The following is an 18,035-nucleotide window of genomic DNA, read 5'->3' as shown; positions in this document are numbered from 1 at the left end:
TATTCTTAAAAAAAACATTTTATTTACTTTTGTTGGCAGGATTGTTGTAGTTAGTTTAACACAGGTCCTTAAAATGTCATGACTCCATATTCCCGGACAGTGAACGTGGTAAAATAATTGCTCTGCTTGCAGCCCATAACATCCAGCATAGTCTGTCAACCATTATCATCGTCTTTACCAGGGTATTTGAAAACACAGCTGATAAAAAGCACTTCAATGACCTACATGGGAATGCTAAAGAACACATTCAGTAAAGCAGTAGACATTAAAAAAATAACAAGGGTAAAAGCCATATTGGGAAAATCCAGAACAGAGCTATGTCCAAATAGGTTTCACAAAAGACATCTGGAAATGCATGGATTTTTTTTATTATATTTTAAAAAATACATAGCACTCTTCTTTTCCTGGTTTCATTGAGAGATCTGATAATGTATTCTTCAGAGGATTTTAAAACATTGACAATATTTTACATATCAAACAAAACAAAAATGCGTGCGTTTGTCTCTACCCAAACTATGGTTTCTGGATTGTACTGATCTGATTGCAAAGATCTAGCTCTTCTCCTTCAGGTGACCCAGAGCCAGGCTGGGACAAGCATGGCAGGGGAGGGAACAGAAAGCGTGGCTCAGTCACTCAGTACAAGGCCTCAGCATTACTGCTTCTAGGCTTCTTGATCTTGTCAATGTTCTTCAAGATCATATCGTGTAATGTAACCTGCAGCAGAGCACAGCTCGGGGTTAAAAAGGCCATGTGTAAATGTGTGGTTAAAAATGAGAAAAGTAGTCCCACATATGTAAGACATTAGACTCACGTATTGATTTCTTAGCTCTGAAACTATGATTTTGAGACTGATGTATTCTTTCTCATCTATCTCCGTCACTGTACGGCGGTAGTCCTCCTGGTTAGAAAATTAGAAAAGGTAAATAGTAATGTAGGTGGACGTAGAATGATATAATAGCATGGCACTGCCCTCAGTAAATGCACACAAGTTGCACCAATGTGTTTGTCTGGAAGAAGCAAATTGGATGAAGTTAGCAATTGAACTTACCACATGTGGGTATTTTGCTATTTTGGAAACCAACTTCGCTCTTGTGATGTAGTATCTATGGGCAGATAGGAGAATAGATATTAATATAGCCAACTGCAGTAAGAGTGCTCAGGCTCAGCTTTATAAATCCATACAAAACGAGGACCAAAACAAAAACAATACTACCATTTGCTTGATTTTCATAAAGTGTCATCTATACTCTAAAGGCAAATCTACACTGTGTCTACAGTAATAATTGACCTTCCACAGTAGGATCGCTACTACTTTCAGTTTGTAAACATTGCCAGTAGAGTGAACACTGGATTCAAAATTGTCACCCTCTGCTGGTAATTTGTAGGACATGCAAGTAAAAGGACAACTGGGATTAAGGTTACAAAATTCTAGCCAGGCCGAAAAGCCTTTGATATACAGTGCCTTCAGAGAGTATTCAGACCAGATCAGGTTCTTCACATTGTGTTGTGTTATAGACTTATAACTGATAAATGGTATGGTGCTATGGGGATGATTCTCAGAGGCAGTGACAGGGAGCCAGGTCAGGATGGAGCAAAGAATGAACAGAGAATTTTTTTAGAGGTTGTTGAAGTCTGAGGTCCTGTGCACTTTAGATCAGGTTAAGGTAAAAAATAAACTTTTCAGGATGACAATAATCAGAAAACTACGGAAGAGGATTAGTCCCAAGCAATAATAAAAAAATAAAACCATCTCGACATTGAAGTCATTATAATGCGAGATTAAACTCGTTATTTTTCCAGAAAAAAGTCTAAATACAATCTTGAGAATAAACTCATTAAATATCGAGAATAAAGGTTGAAATTAAATGTAGAGAATAACGCATTCGATCAGTGTGCATTGCATAGCCTACTGATGGAGGACATGGCAGAGTTGGATCAATTAGTCAAGCTATATTATAGACATTCTTTCAGTAACAAAGAAATACTATCAACTTTAGCCAATTATGACAGAATTATAATTAGCATACAAACTTTAAAAGAGAATTTGCAAGCGGCTAGGTCTTTTTAGAAGAAAAAAATCTGTCCAATTTGCGCGATGTACTTGCTTTTGTCCAACATGAATTGACAACCAGTGGACAAATGCAAAGTTATTCGTGGCTTCACCTACGCGCGATTCATTGAGGTTTCGTGGTTTCCCAGGATACCATATTTATTATTGCTTGGCACTAATCCTCTTCCGTAGAAAACAAACAGCTAATACAACACAACCACATTAAACATCCATGGGGAGACCTGACGACTAGTTCATGGATCCTCCACATCCAATCTGACAGAGCTTGTGAGGATCCAATCCAGGTGGACACACCCAAGAAGACCAAGCTGTGATCACGGCCAAAGGTGCTTCTACAAACACTAAATAAGGGTTCGGAATACTCACCTGCATGATATATTTCTATTTTCAATAAATTGCCAGGAATGTCTAAATGTTTCCACTTTGTCATTATGGGGTATTTTCTATAGACTGATATTTTATGAAGTCTATCAAATATAATGTGGAGAAAGTGAAGGTGTGTGTGACTTAGTTCAGTATTGAATCACTTATGTAAAGACTAGGTCGAGATTAGTACCTGGATATCTGGTCAAGGTATGATGCTGCCTCCCCTTCCACTGTTCTGAGTTCAGCTACAGTCTCCTCCTGCACAGAACCAAACAGCGGTTGAGCAGGGGTTCAATGAAGCCCCACTAAGATAACACCTTGGTTACAGACAGCAAAACCGCTGGACAATTTCAATACATACAGAGTAAATGTGGCACCTGAATTGAAACACCGAAGTTATTGCCGTCTTCTATTCTTGGGATAAGCAACTGAACCCACATTTTAACCTGAACAACAAGACAGTTTATTAGTAACTACCAATAGTATTGATGAGATGAACACATGAAATAAAGCCAGAGGCGGCAGGACACATGAAAGCCAGAGGCGGCAGGACACATGAAAGCCAGAGGCGGCAGGACACATGAAAGCCAGAGGCGGCAGGACACATGAAAGCCAGAGGCGGCAGGACACATGAAAGCCAGAGGCGGCAGGACACATGAAAGCCAGAGGCGGCAGGACACATGAAAGCCAGAGGCGGCAGGACACATGAAAGCCAGAGGCGGCAGGACACATGAAAGCCAGAGGCGGCAGGACACATGAAAGCCAGAGGCGGCAGGACACATGAAAGCCAGAGGCGGCAGGACACATGAAAGCCAGAGGCGGCAGGACACATGAAAGCCAGAGGCGGCAGGACACATGAAAGCCAGAGGCGGCAGGACACATGAAAGCCAGAGGCGGCAGGACACATGAAAGCCAGAGGCGGCAGGACACATGAAAGCCAGAGGCGGCAGGACACATGAAAGCCAGAGGCGGCAGGACACATGAAAGCCAGAGACCATGAAGGCGTCACGTACCGTGTTACATTTCTCTATGAGTGTCCTGATCTCTGGCTTCACCTTCTCGATCAGGTCCACCAGCTTGGTGTTGCTCTTCATCATCCCCCCGGGCATGACAAAGACCTTGGTGCCAGCAACTGTAGGAGGGAGGAAACAACAACAACAACAACAAAAACAAGAGAAACCCAAGGTCTTACCACTGTAGACTTGTGAAAACAGAACACACTGATGGAAAAACATCCAGTGTTACTCACCCTTGTCTGCCCCAGAGCCATCTTCCAATTTCCTTTTTTTAGCATTTTGCTGTGAAGGAGATACGTTGTTCACATTGTACATGCAATCACAATGGGCATTTGTTCAATAACAAGGTATTGCATTACATGTCTCACCGCTTCAAGCCCGTCATGGATGTCTGAGAGTAGAATGGGGTCCGGCACTGTCAAGTTGATTTCTGAGTGTATCTCTTTCAGTTCACAGATGTTTAAGATGGGATCCTGCATGTCACGGCCAACAACAGACACTATAAATGGAGGTCTGAGTATATTTGACATCATTTTAGTTTGATGGCAATAAGCTCACCTTGAGGAAATGGTCAAGTTCCAATAACTTCTTTGGGAAAAAACTCGCAACTAGTTCCTCTGCCTGTGAAACAAGATGTTTAGATGGAAAAACACAATTACATCAAGCAAATAAGACTGGAAAATTCTACAAAAGCATACATGGCACTTCCACCCTAAACTGCGATTTGTTTCCAAAACTATGGCATGCAAGGCATATTTGCATACAGAAATAGCTTTGGTTCATCATAAAGTAGAGTGACCCCAATGGCAAATACATGGAGTCATGCAAAAGACTAGTTACCAATCGGACTCACTGCACCTTTATGTTGACAGACACCTGTTCCATGCAGAAGAGGTCCTCCACCAGAGAGGAATATTATATAGAGATTTACATTCACTGCCACAGCCTGCACTGTATTTTGTCATTATTTATCCAGTTGGCAGTTGTACTATTTAACTGCGAACCCAACATTTTGTTTCAGTTTATGTTTTGCTTGTTAACTCTGCTTGGTTGTGTATATCAGGGTGTTTTATGGGTACAATCACTGTCGCCTAGGCTACACTAGACTTTTTACAATTGCTTATGTTGGTCCCACTGAATGAACAAATGTGAAAGGAAACTCACCTCCCCCGTAATTCGTTCCCTGAAAGCATCGACCTGTATGGTACAAAAAACAAAAAGCAATTATCCAATGATCCGCATGCCTGTTAGAAAAAAAAGTTTAGGATCTCAACGCTTTCCCTCGTATTGTATCAACACTTAGAAATAATGTTGATATCCTATAACTAAATTGAATACAACAATGATTAAAATTAGACATGGGAAATTACGACCTGCAAGATTATGGCAATCATGTACTCTCAAAATGTTACTTTAGCTAACTGGCTAGGCTAGGCCTAAAATGGTGCTGGATTCAACTACCACTACCTCGACTCCGTTAACTAGCAATAGGCACCCTCTCTGAATGAAACATGCGGCACAAAAAGTTCGCTACCCCAACCTTTTTATTGAGCATTGTACATCCGTTGTTAGAATTACCCTTGTCAATTATAACGGACGCGGTACCATGAGTAGCCGGCATTTGGCCTTATTCTAATTCATACTAGTTGCAAAATAGCTAACAACGTTAGCTAGTAGTAGCAAGCATTGTCATACTACTTTTCCCCGTAATGTTATAGTATGACATACTGAAGTTTGTAAATTGTGTTTACCTTAGTTTTAAGTTCATTGTCCACTTTGAGGAGTGAATTCATCTTCTTCAACATATAATGGAGAAAGTACGATTGTCCTCACTGCATTCAATTTGAGGCTAAACGTGCGGCTTTCCCACTCCTGTCAGCCACACTTGTGTGCTTAAAAATGACGCATTCCACGTGCGACAATAAGATAAGACAATGCGCATGCGCAGTAAATATGCACTGGACGCGTCATTGTATTTTTCCTCAACGCAGCTGACGATGTAAACAAGAGGATTGGCGAGTGCGGCAACTCGTTTTATCCACTATTATCTTTAACTGCTGTATTTCTTTAAACCCAAAAAGCAGCCATGGGGCTCCCCGTTACTATTAAGGTGAATTTCAGAGGGAATGTAAAGAGATTTGTAGCTCCGGATTTGGACAAATCGGAATGGGAGTCTGTGGAAGCCTGGGTGAGTAGCGCTGGCGCAGTTTAGCTTGCCTGCGTTCTTCGAGGCTTGAGTTTGCCTTGCAGGCCAAGCCATGGCCTATAGTTACCACAAACACTGGCCCACTCTAAGGACATGAAGTCTGCAAATGTTCTTCCATACCACCCATTATTATTATTATTATTATATGTGGGGTCATGCTTAACTCTAATCTTCATGCCATGTTCCTTGAATTGCAGATAAAAGCATCATTTGGCATAAGTCATTTTCAAGTTAAGTACTTTGATGAGGACAATGAGGAGGTAAGTTAAATAATAATATTTTGTTCTGTTGTTTATGATTTCATCAAATGCTCACTCTGATAGATCATTCAAATGTTGGATTTATTTTAATAAAACTTCAGTATGAGAATTGGGTAGCCCTTAGAGTCATGAAATAGCTTAGCATGTGGGTAGCTGGGTTTCTCAACTCCACAACATGCTAGGTATTGTGTAAACAGGGAAAATCTACATAAATAATGTTTAGAACTATACTTGATACTGAAAATTATTAATTGTTCTAATATCTGTTGACCAGGATTGACATCAGCTAGGGGGTGCAAGAACCAAGGACACTGGTTGTTATTGTATTTTGTGATTCTGTAATAGCTGATGTTGTGACCTCAGGTTCCTGGTAAATGTTTACAGTTCATTGGTTTTGTGAGATTAGAATATAAGGGCCTATTTAGAGAACACAAGTTAGATATTTTTCTCTTCCCTGTTGCAACTTGTAACAAATCCAACTTTTTTTTATTGACTTGATCCATAATAGTTGGAAATTCCCACTACATCGCAGAGTTCAGAAACTTTGCTGGGACAAGGGATACTTTAGTGGATATAAACATTTAAATTCCGAGGGCAACTGGTAACGCTCTCTCTCCTGTTTCAGGTTTCCATTAACAGTCAAGGTAGGTAAATGAAGTGAACAATTCTTCTAGGACTTTTTATATTCCATTATTATTCCCTGTCTTTAATGTGGTAGTTATTTATTCAAACCTTCCAGTTCAGAATCAGGAGAATCATATCAATGCAAACCATCTCTCTTTTGTCTATTTCTTTCTAAATATTTTTCAGAGGAGTATGAGGAGGCGGTAAAGGTATTGAAACATACAAGTTTATTCATGTATTTCAAATGTGTGAACATATATTTCCTTGTTCTTCCAGTGTGTTGAATACTATTTGCCTTTAATTTGCATGTGCTACATGTGCTAGTGTTGCGGATAAATGGCAGTCTATCAAGAAATTGGAATTACAGTTCACTTCCTGAATGAAACTGAATTGACTGAAGCACTGGTATGCATGTCCTTCAGAGTGCAGAGAAGCAGGGCAACCAGTTGCACATGAACGTTTACAAGGCGAAGCAAGGTCTGACTGGAGCTGGGCCAATCAAGACCCAAGAGGTGAAAGAGCTCAAGGGGGACCGCCGGCCGGCCCCCCCCTACCCTTCCAGGGTCAAGACTGTGGACAAGGGCACTCAGGTCACACCCGAGAGAGATGCTGTAAGACCACCACACACAAAGCTTAAGTTGTTTATGCAATGATGTCTGAATGTAGCTTGATTTATACATTGTTATAAGTCGGGTAGTTTGAATGCTGATTGGCTGATAGCCGTGGTATATGAGTCTGTCTGCCATGTGTATCACATTACTTTTGCTGCTCCAGTTGCTATGCTTACCAGTTTATATGAGCAATAAGGCAGCATCTCTAGGGTTTGTGATATTTTGCCAATATGCCACAGCTAAGTGCTGTATCCAAGCACTCCACTATGCATCATGCATAAGAATGGCTCTTAGCTGTGGTATATTGGCCATATACCACACAACCCCTTGTGCCGTATTGCTAATGTATAAAACTATATCTAAGATTTGACACATCAAATTAGTTAGTGTGAACTAAATGTGATATTACTATAATTTAATTTGAATTTATAAGTAATTTCATGATGTAGGTGGTTAAAGACAGCAAGCTGACTAAGCCGGATGACAAGCCTCCCCCAGCTTGGTTTAGATCCTATATGGAAAAGGTAAGTCTGCATAGAAATTCTGTTCTTTCATGGTTCAGAAAGACAATTTACCCAAATATTATTGTTTTATTTATTGAATCCCCCCTTTTGTCAGTTTAAGGATGAGGTGGTTAAGGAGGTTGTGGAGAGGATGTGTAACGACTTCTCTGGCCAGTGCTGCACCCACAAGGTTCCCGACCTGGACAGGCCCCTGGAGGCCCTTGGAGCAGTGGGTGGAGTCAATGTGAAGGGGCCGAAGATCAGCCCTTTTTCCACTGGGCCCCCAGCCTACACCTCACTGGGCTACACTCCAGACTGCAGCAAGTGCAAGAGACCAGCGTCTGATGGAGCTTATCAATGCAGGTAGACACATCATATGACATAGTACACCCCATGGAAAGTTTATTTTTTATTATTATTATACATATTTGGACATAACCCTTTTTTCCCTTCAAAAACCATGTATACAATTGAAATAAAATTTAAATAAAAAATTTAAATAAAAAACAAATTAAATTTGGAAAAGGTTAGTACACTCCTACCTCTGGTTTGTCTTATAGGTTTGTGGTGCACATATCATTATTAAATTACCTAAAAGCTAAAATATTATTTTATTTGTTTCTCATTGAATGGCATTTTCCATTGCTGATGTAGGTAACTAATGTTTTGTTGTCCATTCTGTCTTCAGTGTGTGTCCATCCTGCATCTTGTGTGAACTGTGTCGACACAGCCATGACCCAAGCCACAACCTGGTGAGAACCAAGACGCCCCTGTCAATCCCTGAGCATGGGACGTCAGGAGAATCAAGGTTAGTCTGCTGGATGGAGAAGCCTGCTTCGACCGTGACGTTATTAGGGTTGCAAAAATACTTTTTCAGAGATTTTGCTTGATAATCTTCCAGAATCAGGAAATAATGAACATGAAATTCAGTGTCTTACAATCAGGATTTCTGGAAAATGTTACTCAAATTCTGCCACCCCAGGTGCTGTCAGTGTGTTAAGCCGGCTATCTTGTTTTGTTGTATCATCAGACGCTCAGCTTTCACACCTCCCTCTGTATTTGTTATTTCCCCAGATTTACGAGGCGAGGAGACAGGACAGTGCGCAAAGCAGAGCGTCAGCGCCTCAAAGCCGAGAGGAGGCAGCTCAAGGCTGAGGTGAAGGAGATCAAGAAGAAGCTGAGGCTGGAGAAGAGGGGCCTGCAATGGGTCGCCCCTGCAACTACCAATGCCAGATCCAACATAGCTGCCAACATGGCCCCAGCCCTGGCCTCAGCCCTGGCCCCTGCTCCTACTGCTACCCAGGCCCCAGAAGCAGCCCCTTCCCCAGACCCCCAGGCCTCCAGTCCAGAGTAAGCGCCACCCTGGGAGGGCGTCAGAGTGCTGGGTGTCTCTAGGCCCAGCATGGAGCAAAAATCTAACCTTTTCTCAAGAAATAGGCCACCTTTGTGATAGTTGTAATAGAGTTTATCGCTGGCTGGTGGATGATGGAACTACCTCACGTGTGAAACTGCTGCTGCCGCTTCATAGATTTTAAAACAAAAAAAATTGCTTTGAGCTGCAAAAAGGATCCTGCTTTTTTTGATGATTCTTAGAAAAAAAAAAAGAGGGATGGGTCTGAAGCCAGGGCTGTTTTCAACAATGCTCTGTACACTTGAAACACTAGGGGTCCCGAGGTCTCCCACACCACCTTGGTGCCCACTATGGCTGCCTTGTTTCTGGATGAAAATCTGCCCGATGGGACCCGTCTAGAGCCTGACACCAAGTTCATCAAGTACTGGAAGATGAGGAACTCGGGCACCATCAGCTGGACTTCAGAGACCAAGGTACCCCCCAGGAGGACCCAATTTCAGTCTCAGTCCATAACCCAAATACTTGAACTATCTCAGGCTATAACCCAAGTATTATAGCTATCTCTATCCCTAACCCAAAAATTATAACAAGCTCAGTCCACAACCCAAATACTAGAACTAGCTCAGTCCATAACCCAAATACTAGAACTAGCTCAGTTTCTAACCCAAATACTAGAACTAGCTTTGTCCATAACCTAAATACTAGAACTAGCTTAAAACATAACCTTAATACTAGAACTAGCTTTGTCCATAACCTAAATACTAGAACTAGCTTAGTATCAATCAATAAAATTTATAAATAAAGCCCTTTTTACATCAGCAGTTGTCACAAAGTGCTTTTACAAAACACCCGGCCTTAAACCCCAAGGAGCAAACAACAGTAGTGTTGAATTTCAGTGGCTAGGAAAAACTCCCTAAGAAGGCCTAATTTAGGAAGAAACCTAGAGGGGACCCAGGCTCAGAGGGGTGACCTTTCCTCTTCTAGCTGTGCTGGGTGAACATATTAAGAGTACAAATTGTAATAATTAATAAATGCATGAGGGCTGAGTCCAGAGTCTATTTAAACTTAGTCCAGGTTGGAAGCACGACCAGATGGACAAGGACAGGGACAACACGGGGGAGGGGTCAGCACAGTGGCAGCTGAAATCGTCAGGTATTGTCTTGATCTGCAACACAACCAGGAGGACTTTGGACAGGGACAGCAACGGGTCTTTCAAGCCAGGTACTCCTTAAGTGTGGGCCAGGACCTCATGTCCTCCTAAGGTTAAAACGGCAGGAGACAGGAACATTTAGAAAATGCATTTCTTAGATCTACAAGGATTTATAGTGGAGAAGGAGAACTGACCGTACTCCCCCAACACAATAGTATAGCAGCGTAAGACCTTGGGGCTGAGACAGGGGGGTCCGGTGACACTGTGGCTCTATCTGGGGGAGGCCCCGGACTGGGCACAACAGGCAGGAAATCAATCCACCCACATTACCAAGCATCAATCAAAGGGACACCCACCAACCGCAACCACCCTGAATGAGGGCCGAGTATTACCAGCAGAGTACAGCCCAATTGTACAAGTGCGTAACAGAGTCAACAACAAGCCAGTGACTCCGCCCCCGAATGGCATTGGAGGGAGGGCATCCCAGTGGCGACGAGAGCCCACCTGGCAAGACAGCAAGGGGGCATAGTACATAACTTACATACTAGAACTAGCTCAGTCTGTAACCAAATTACAAGAACGACCTCAGTCCAAAATCCACATAAATACTAGAAATCTCCATCAATTACCCATATACTTGAAGTAACCCCATCTAATTGTAACAAGACCACATGTAATTAAAGCGTTGGATTAAATAACTAGGCCTGGGTTACCGCTATTTGTAGAGTTCTCAGTGTTAATACAGTGTTTAGTTCTGTTGAAGTGTTTGTGTGGGTCCTTGTTTTTGTGTCAATGTGTGTTTTGGGTCTAACTATACTCATGGGGACCAAATGTAAAACCAGAACCTTGCCGATCCCCATTAGTGCAAAAGTAAATTTCCGGCTCAGGGTTTAGATTTAGGGTCAAACTTAAAAATTCATTTTAGAGTTAGAATTGTGGTTTTGTTGGTTAAGTTTAGAGTTAAGGTTAGGCATTACATCTAGGTAAAGTGTAGGCATAAATGTTACTTTATTGAGGTTAGGGTAAGGTTAGGGTTAGGGTAAGGATTAGGTTTAGAGTTAAGATTAGGGCAAGGGAGCATGCAATTTCTATTTTCGGGTACCCATGAGGACAGCCATACAAACTTGTGTGTGTATCTGTGTGTGTGTGTGTGCGTGTCTGTGTGTGCGTGTGCGTGTGCGCCTCCTCCAGCTGAAGTTCATGTGGGGTAACTTGGCATCGGAAGAGAAGCGTGAGGTGTCCGTTCCCGCACTGCAGCCAGGCCAGGTGGGCGTGGTCAGTGTGGCCTTTGTTGCCCCGGTGACGGAAGGCACGTACACCTCGCACTGGCGCCTGGCGCACCGCGGAGGGCAGTTTGGCCCCCGCGTGTGGTGCAGCATCGTGGTGGCCCACAGCCGACCGACCGACTGTCCTCAGAGCCAACGCCCGGCAAGTCAACCGCTTGTGTCCTGTTCATGTTGGTTTAGCCAAGGCCCGGTTTACACAGCACATTTGCCCTCTGATTCAAAGTTAGAATTTATTCAGGCCACGTAGGGCTGGGTCTACAAAGTGTTAGGTGAAAGGCCTGGAATAAAACCTCTACATCCAGCCCATTTTCTCCACTGTGAGTGGCAATGTGTGGTTCCAAGCTCACGTCATGCTGTTCTGCCGCCCTGTTCTTCAGAAGGAACTGCCCCGGCCTGTGGGGGTGGAGAAGGTGGAGGGGACGTCCAGTGACACCACCAGTTCTAGGGACAGCGGTCTGACCACCTCTGTAGACCTCTATCACAGAGATTACTTCTTCCCGTCTGTGGACCTGCTAACTGCGCAGGTGAGAAAAGGCCTGCGCTTCGTTTTCGTTATAACATTGTTAAACGCTGCAGAACTTAATTCAGTTGTGTGTGTGTGTGTGTGTGTTTAGGACCTGTTGTCATTTGAGTTGCTGGATATTAACATTGTACAAGAGTTGGAGAAGGTTCCACACAACACTCCAGTTGGTACGATGTAATCCAATACTACCATCAACGCATTTCTCTTATAATATTCAGTGTCCATATGTAATACTCATCAGACTTGAATTTTGTTTTTTGTTCAGATCTGACCCCCTGCATGTCCCCTCTGCCCCATGAGGGCCCTTTAATGGAGAATCCAGACTGCACTGAGGGGAACAGGGTCAACCTGCTTGGTAAGACAGATGTGATGATGCATGATGATGCAGAACTTACATATATTTACAGTATCTCACAAAAGTGAGTACACCCCTCACATTTTTGTAAAAAGGTTTTTTCATGTGACAACACTGAAGAAATGACACTTTGCTTCAATGTAAAGTAGTGAGTGTACAGCTTGTATAACAGTGTACATTTGCTATCCCCTCAAAATAACTCAAAACACAGCCATTAATGTCTAAACCACTGGCAAAAAAAGTGAGAACACCCCTAAGTGAAAATGTCCAAATTGGGCACAACATGGCCTAGGCTAAAAAAGATTGCCAAGACCCTGAAACTGCATGGTGGTGGGAGTGTCATGGTCTGAGGCTGCATGAGTGCTGCCGGCAATGGAGAGCTACAGTTCATTGAGGGAACCATGAATGCCAACATGTACTGTGACATACTGAAGCAGAGCATGATCCCCTCCCTTCGGAGACTGGGCCTCAGGGCAGTATTCCAACATGATAAGGACCCCAATCACACCTCCAAGACAACCAAATTTACACTGTTATACAAGCTGTACACTCACTACTTTACATTGTAGCAAAGTGTAATTTCTTCAGTGTTGTCACATGAAAAAATATACTCAAATATTGAGGGGTGTACTCACTATTGTGAGATACTATATATATATATATATGAATTGTGTCTGTGTCATGTCGTGCCGTGCTCAGGTATGAGGCGGGAGAACTCTGATCCCCCTGGCCACGACGAGGGCGATGAGGGGGACATCAGTGGGACCCAGTTTGTGTGTGAGACGGTCATCCGCTCCCTGGCTTTGGAGGAGGCTCCCGACCACAAGCCACTGAGACGTCAGAGCGCATCCTGCAGGAGCCACGGTGAGGAACAGGACACATTTACACACCCGCGCCAGCATGGTACGAGACTGTCAAACAGCCCGGTCATTCTGTGGTATCTAGCCTGTTATATGAATGGGTGAACAGAGTTGACCGGGGGTTTTGTTCTCCAAGCTCTCCCAGCAGGGGCCCCGGGCCCTGTCTTTGGCTCTGAGAGGAGAGGACAGGACACAGCAGAGAGAGTGGCCGAACCAGGTGTGCTGATGACGGGGTTAACGAGAAGTCACAGTTCTCCCCCAGGGTTACCCCAGATCACACTGTCCGAGGAGCAGACTGTCACAGGTAAACCTCTGCGCTCGCTCTCAGGACTCAAAATGCACATGCTGTCCCCTTTTACACACTGACATTCGTACGTACAGCTATGTAGCGTTGTCAGGGTACTTCGCCTGAAAAATCTGCCTCAGGGTTGGTTTGCTTGGATAATTATTCTCATCCCCTGTCCTCAGAGGTGCTTCTGGACCCAGAGGTGGAAAATGTGTGCGTGGCGCTGCAGGCCATAAAGGAGGAACCACACGGCAGCGACGGCGTCAAGGAGAAGAGAGAACAGGACCAAGGCGTTGAAAACGACTCCGACGTGATTGAAGAAGGGGGCGAAGACCGGCGAGAAGAGGTGCCGGGGGACTGGGATGAGGTGAGCAGCCAGCTGTCCAGCGCGTCGTCGTCGTCGTCATCATCCTCCTGCGAGGACTACGTTGTCGTCCTGCCAGACTGCTTCGACACCAGTCGGCCGCTGGGCTGGTCCATGTACAGCCCTGCCCTCTCGGAGCCAGTGGCCACTGCGGCCGTGGGGCCTGAGGAGCTGTCCAGAGCCGCCCCCGAGGGCGGGGGTCACGAGGGGGTCGAGGCCGCCGCCAGCGTCACCGAGGCCCCACTCCACCCCGGTGTCAACCAGATGCCGTGTGCCTCCCAGACGCTGGACGCCGTGCCGACCGTCTGTCGCCCGACCACGCCGAGCCCGTACGCACACAGGTGAGAGGGCCCTCTGGTGCGGTAGACGGACAGAAGTGGACAGTGGAATAACAGCCTGGAGAAAAACGTTCTGCTCTTGTACGTCTTTTTATTAGGAAGTGTGCAAGGTGTTCGTTGTACAATTTTACATTTTGGTCATTTAGCAGACACCCTTTATCCAGTAAGTTTATACTTATTAAGAGGGCTAAGTGAAACAACCACACAGCTTTGTGGTGAGGGCATTCTACGTAAATTTGTTATGGTGTCCTCTTCCACTCCTCCATGACGACGTCACTGGACCTGGTGGATGTTGGAGACCTTGCGCTCCTCCACCTTCCATTTGAGGATGGCCCACAGATGCTCAATAGGGTTTATTGGAAAGAAGACCACAAGATGATAAAGTTTACAAAGGGCCATAAGCAAAGTTTACAAAGGACAACCAACAGAAGTGGTGGCAGTGGAACAATTATTGACTATTATCTTCTGTTGGTTTCTAGAAATCAAACTGTACTTAGGTCCACTCTGCCCTATTGGTATAAAATTCTTTGTTCGTTGCTTTTCAGGTCTGAGGCAGTCGATGTTGCAGCGCAAACCAGTCCATGTCTATCTGTACCAAAAGAACCATGCCAACCAGCGGTCCATTTAAATGGTGAGGGTTAAGTAAACAAACACCAGCCCTTTAAGTGTGGGAAGTGTCTGCAAAATACATTCTCTTCACTACGTGAAGCTTGCTAGTCAAGTTTAACCTTTAACCTTTATTTTAACAGGGACCTCATACTGAAACCAAAACCATTTTTGCAGATATGGCCTGTTAAAAAAAAAAACATCAGTATAAAAATTAAAAAACCTATAAATACCAAAATCCAGTGCGAAGAAAAATGACACATTCTTCACTGATAATGTCTTGGCAATGTGTTGAGGCTGCCGCGTGCATATAAATTAGATCCCGTAATGTAAAACATGCAAACATGGCCTTCACAGCTTTTCTACTGCCAAAAAACAGAAGGGTTGTATTTCTGTAAATGAATATGGTTCTGACCTCAAATTTCTTGTTCATTAAACTTGTCATTGGGTATAATACAAAGATATTACAGGCATGTTTGATTTGCCTCTAATATAACGCTGGTGGAAATGATCAAACCCGTGGTACCACTTTATGTACTTAAAGAAATCCTGACTTAACCATGTCTGTTACAATACCATGTGTTCTGCCACTTAGGTAGTTTTGAAGCCACATGTCGGTGTCGGTTCCCATTTCTAATGAGGTGAAATTACTCGAAAGAGGGATCAACACAGGTCGCTATATAATCCATATATAATCCATAGTGTTTAGTTTGTCATGTACAACCAGGGGGCTGGCAGTAATCATGCCATAATCTGATTCAAAATCTGAATCTGTAAGATGTTTCCAACAATGATCTTAACGCCACAAAGGCTCCGGGAAACGAGTCCATATCCATTTCACGGTCCACAGGTGTGTCGTTATTTGTCACTCCAAAGCTTTTGTTTGAGTGAAATGTCAAATGTTTCTGTGTTCAGCTTTTTCCATCCCATTCATGTTCCCTCTTCTCCCCATGTATGATGAAGTGTCTACTCCGACCAGACCTTCAGATCCAGCCAGTGCCTTGGAGACGTACTCCAGATCAAGCAGCTCCCTGCACCCAAGGTGAAATGCCCCCAGAATGTTAAAGCTAGTCGAGTCTTCAAAATGATCTACAAATCTATTGCATTTTTGTAAGATAAGCACGCACTGTTTTATTTTTTTGCAACACAATGTGAATTTGAATGAAGAAAACACTAGGATACGTTACATGATTTGACAAGTTTCGTAATTGGTTAAATAACAGTGTTATATACCGTACAACTCTTGGTTGTCTGTTTTGTGGCATTTTGGATCTTTTGCAAGCATTAGCTAGCACCAAACCACTGCCCCTGCAAAATGTTTTGATATTAAACATTTGTCCTTATTTTTGCTAATAAAAACACTATTTCAATGTTAAATCTTTACCAGTCATCTATAGTTTTATTGACATGTGATTTAAAATAATCGAAACTGTAAATTAGTGAATTATCATCGATTATGTAACAGTGTGATATAACTTGTTGTCGTGTCGCAACTCATTATGTGGTGTTGTGAAACATTGCCAGCCCAAACCACTGACATTAATGGAGCAGATTGTTCCTCTAATACATCTCAGAGTGTAGAGGCTGACTGCATCCTTCCCGTTCTGTAGGGACAGAGGCGGCATCACAGAGGGCCTGGTCAAGGGGGCTCTGTCAGTGGCTGCGTCCGCCTACAAGGCTCTCTTCACCGGACAGAGCTGCTCCACACACGTAGGTCCCCCACGCAACAGCACCAGTCACATTCTCACACACTGCCACGGGAGGCCCCTTGACCTCAATCGTCAAACAACGCCAACAGAAGAAATGCCCAGGAGAAACATTACAGCGATTTGTTACCTTCCTCCACCCCCCTCGCAGAGTGGCGTGGACCCAGCCAGACAGGATGCCTCCATGATGGCCGTGCTGCTGGAGATGGGCTTCCGGGACCGGCGGCTTAACCAGCGACTGCTGAGGAAGAACAAGCGCAACCTGCTGCACACCGTGAACGAGCTCATCGCCATGGCTGACAACGAATGGGGTGTCGCTACGGGCAACTGACGGGGGCCGCTCAGCCAGTCGGCCAGGCCCCTACACACGACCCCTTGTGACGCACAGTGACAGGACGGTGGGGGTGGTGGTGGGGGGGGGGGGCATTATGGCACTGTTGTCTCAGGGCGGCGTGTCAGCCGATGGGCCCCTACCTGTTTGACGGAGGGTAGGCTCTCGATTCAAAACAGAACGGAGGATGCTAGTATTGAATGTGATCAGAATTGGTTGGGATGACGTTGGGACAACTCCTGTCGATTCGAAAGACTTACAGGGTTGCTTAAACAGGTGATTTGGTTAGGTGGGATTGAAGTACTGAGATGTCCTTTTGATTTATCTTAGATCTGGTAGTATGTCGGCCAAGTCAATGCAATCTTGTGTGCATCAAAAGTACTGTTAACTTAGACGTAAGGTGAGCAGCGACGTTTGACCTGTGGATTGTATGAGGAACAGGTATTGCAGAGTAAACGAGGTATTTCTTTTGAGGTGACATCTGCATGTCAGGTTTAAGTATATGTTAGTCATTGTGGTACTATAAGACTCACAGCTATAAATGTTGACTTTGCTTCACACATAATAATCATCTTCTTTATGTCTTACAACACTACTAAGTCTATTCGTATTTAACCTTGATGAGACATTCCTAAGTTTGTTCATGGAACCAGGTTTTTCATAGTTTGTTTTTACCAAATGGTAATCAGTAGTAACAGATTCATGCTTTGTTATTGAGACTTACATGAATGGTCATGTGAGTACAGTTTTTAGTCATTGCATAGGGCTGTGTCATGTTTGACAGCTTCATTAATGTGTACATTTCCTTTAAGAACTGACAGAGGAAGTATGTAACTGGACACATTGTGCGAGTGTGTGCGTGCTTGTGATACAGTTCAAATGATTGTGCTTTAGAAGGTCTGAATATATTTACTATACTTGGTGAAGGGTCTCCTTTCATTTAGAGTGTAAGCTAGTATCCTTCAATTGTCAATCAGCCAATAAACGAATTGCACAATTCTCTTCTGTGTCTTATATGTTCCGTTCTCTCCGTGTCTTTTGTTTCTGTAAGATTACGAATTGAACTTAAACTAGGGGCACTTTATTTCAACCACGGGTTCTAAGTCAAAATGGGACAACCGGGGGGCCACCGTAATAGACAGACAGGCTATGAGGACTGGTATAAATCATTACATTTTGCATTGAACTTAAATGTACAGCGACACATTCTAGCTAAGTTGTT

At 43.8% G+C, this 18,035-nt stretch overlaps 2 protein-coding genes across 4 annotated transcripts; one reads left to right on the top strand and one right to left on the bottom strand.

The window, feature by feature from the left end:
- On the bottom strand, nt 1-5,354 carry psme3 (proteasome activator subunit 3). 2 transcript variants are annotated; one of them, XM_020046787.2, is made up of 11 exons: nt 5,205-5,354; nt 4,618-4,650; nt 4,012-4,074; nt 3,813-3,926; nt 3,687-3,735; nt 3,451-3,569; nt 2,815-2,883; nt 2,628-2,695; nt 1,049-1,103; nt 812-898; nt 1-714 (listed from the first exon to the last, which is right to left on the bottom strand). In XM_020046787.2, exons 1-11 carry the CDS (start codon nt 5,256-5,258, stop codon nt 634-636), a joined length of 792 nt encoding a protein of 263 aa, XP_019902346.1. In that variant the 5' UTR covers nt 5,259-5,354; the 3' UTR covers nt 1-633. The 2 variants fall into 2 exon arrangements, with proteins under 2 accessions (XP_019902346.1, XP_010864862.1); XM_010866560.4 differs by having other exon boundaries at nt 3,822-3,926; nt 5,205-5,352.
- A 62-nt stretch (nt 5,355-5,416) lies between these two features.
- nbr1a (NBR1 autophagy cargo receptor a) lies at nt 5,417-17,812 on the top strand. 2 transcript variants are annotated; one of them, XM_010866538.5, is made up of 21 exons: nt 5,417-5,641; nt 5,857-5,919; nt 6,545-6,563; nt 6,730-6,752; nt 6,966-7,154; nt 7,604-7,678; nt 7,773-8,020; nt 8,346-8,465; nt 8,732-9,007; nt 9,322-9,481; nt 11,350-11,586; nt 11,822-11,968; nt 12,059-12,134; nt 12,233-12,322; nt 13,022-13,225; nt 13,319-13,486; nt 13,651-14,173; nt 14,716-14,801; nt 15,740-15,818; nt 16,387-16,486; nt 16,634-17,812. In XM_010866538.5, the coding sequence occupies exons 1-21, from the start codon at nt 5,540-5,542 to the stop codon at nt 16,811-16,813; spliced, it is 3,165 nt and encodes a 1,054-aa protein (XP_010864840.2). In that variant the 5' UTR covers nt 5,417-5,539; the 3' UTR covers nt 16,814-17,812. The 2 variants fall into 2 exon arrangements, with proteins under 2 accessions (XP_010864840.2, XP_010864850.2); XM_010866548.5 differs by having other exon boundaries at nt 5,418-5,641; nt 13,022-13,186.
- Nucleotides 17,813-18,035: the final 223 nt, after the last annotated feature.

Source organism: Esox lucius, chromosome 5, assembly GCF_011004845.1.
Source record: "Esox lucius isolate fEsoLuc1 chromosome 5, fEsoLuc1.pri, whole genome shotgun sequence".
Lineage (NCBI taxonomy): Eukaryota > Metazoa > Chordata > Actinopteri > Esociformes > Esocidae > Esox > Esox lucius.
Note: the sequence above shows the minus strand (reverse complement) of the source record. Positions and strands in the feature narration are given on the sequence as shown.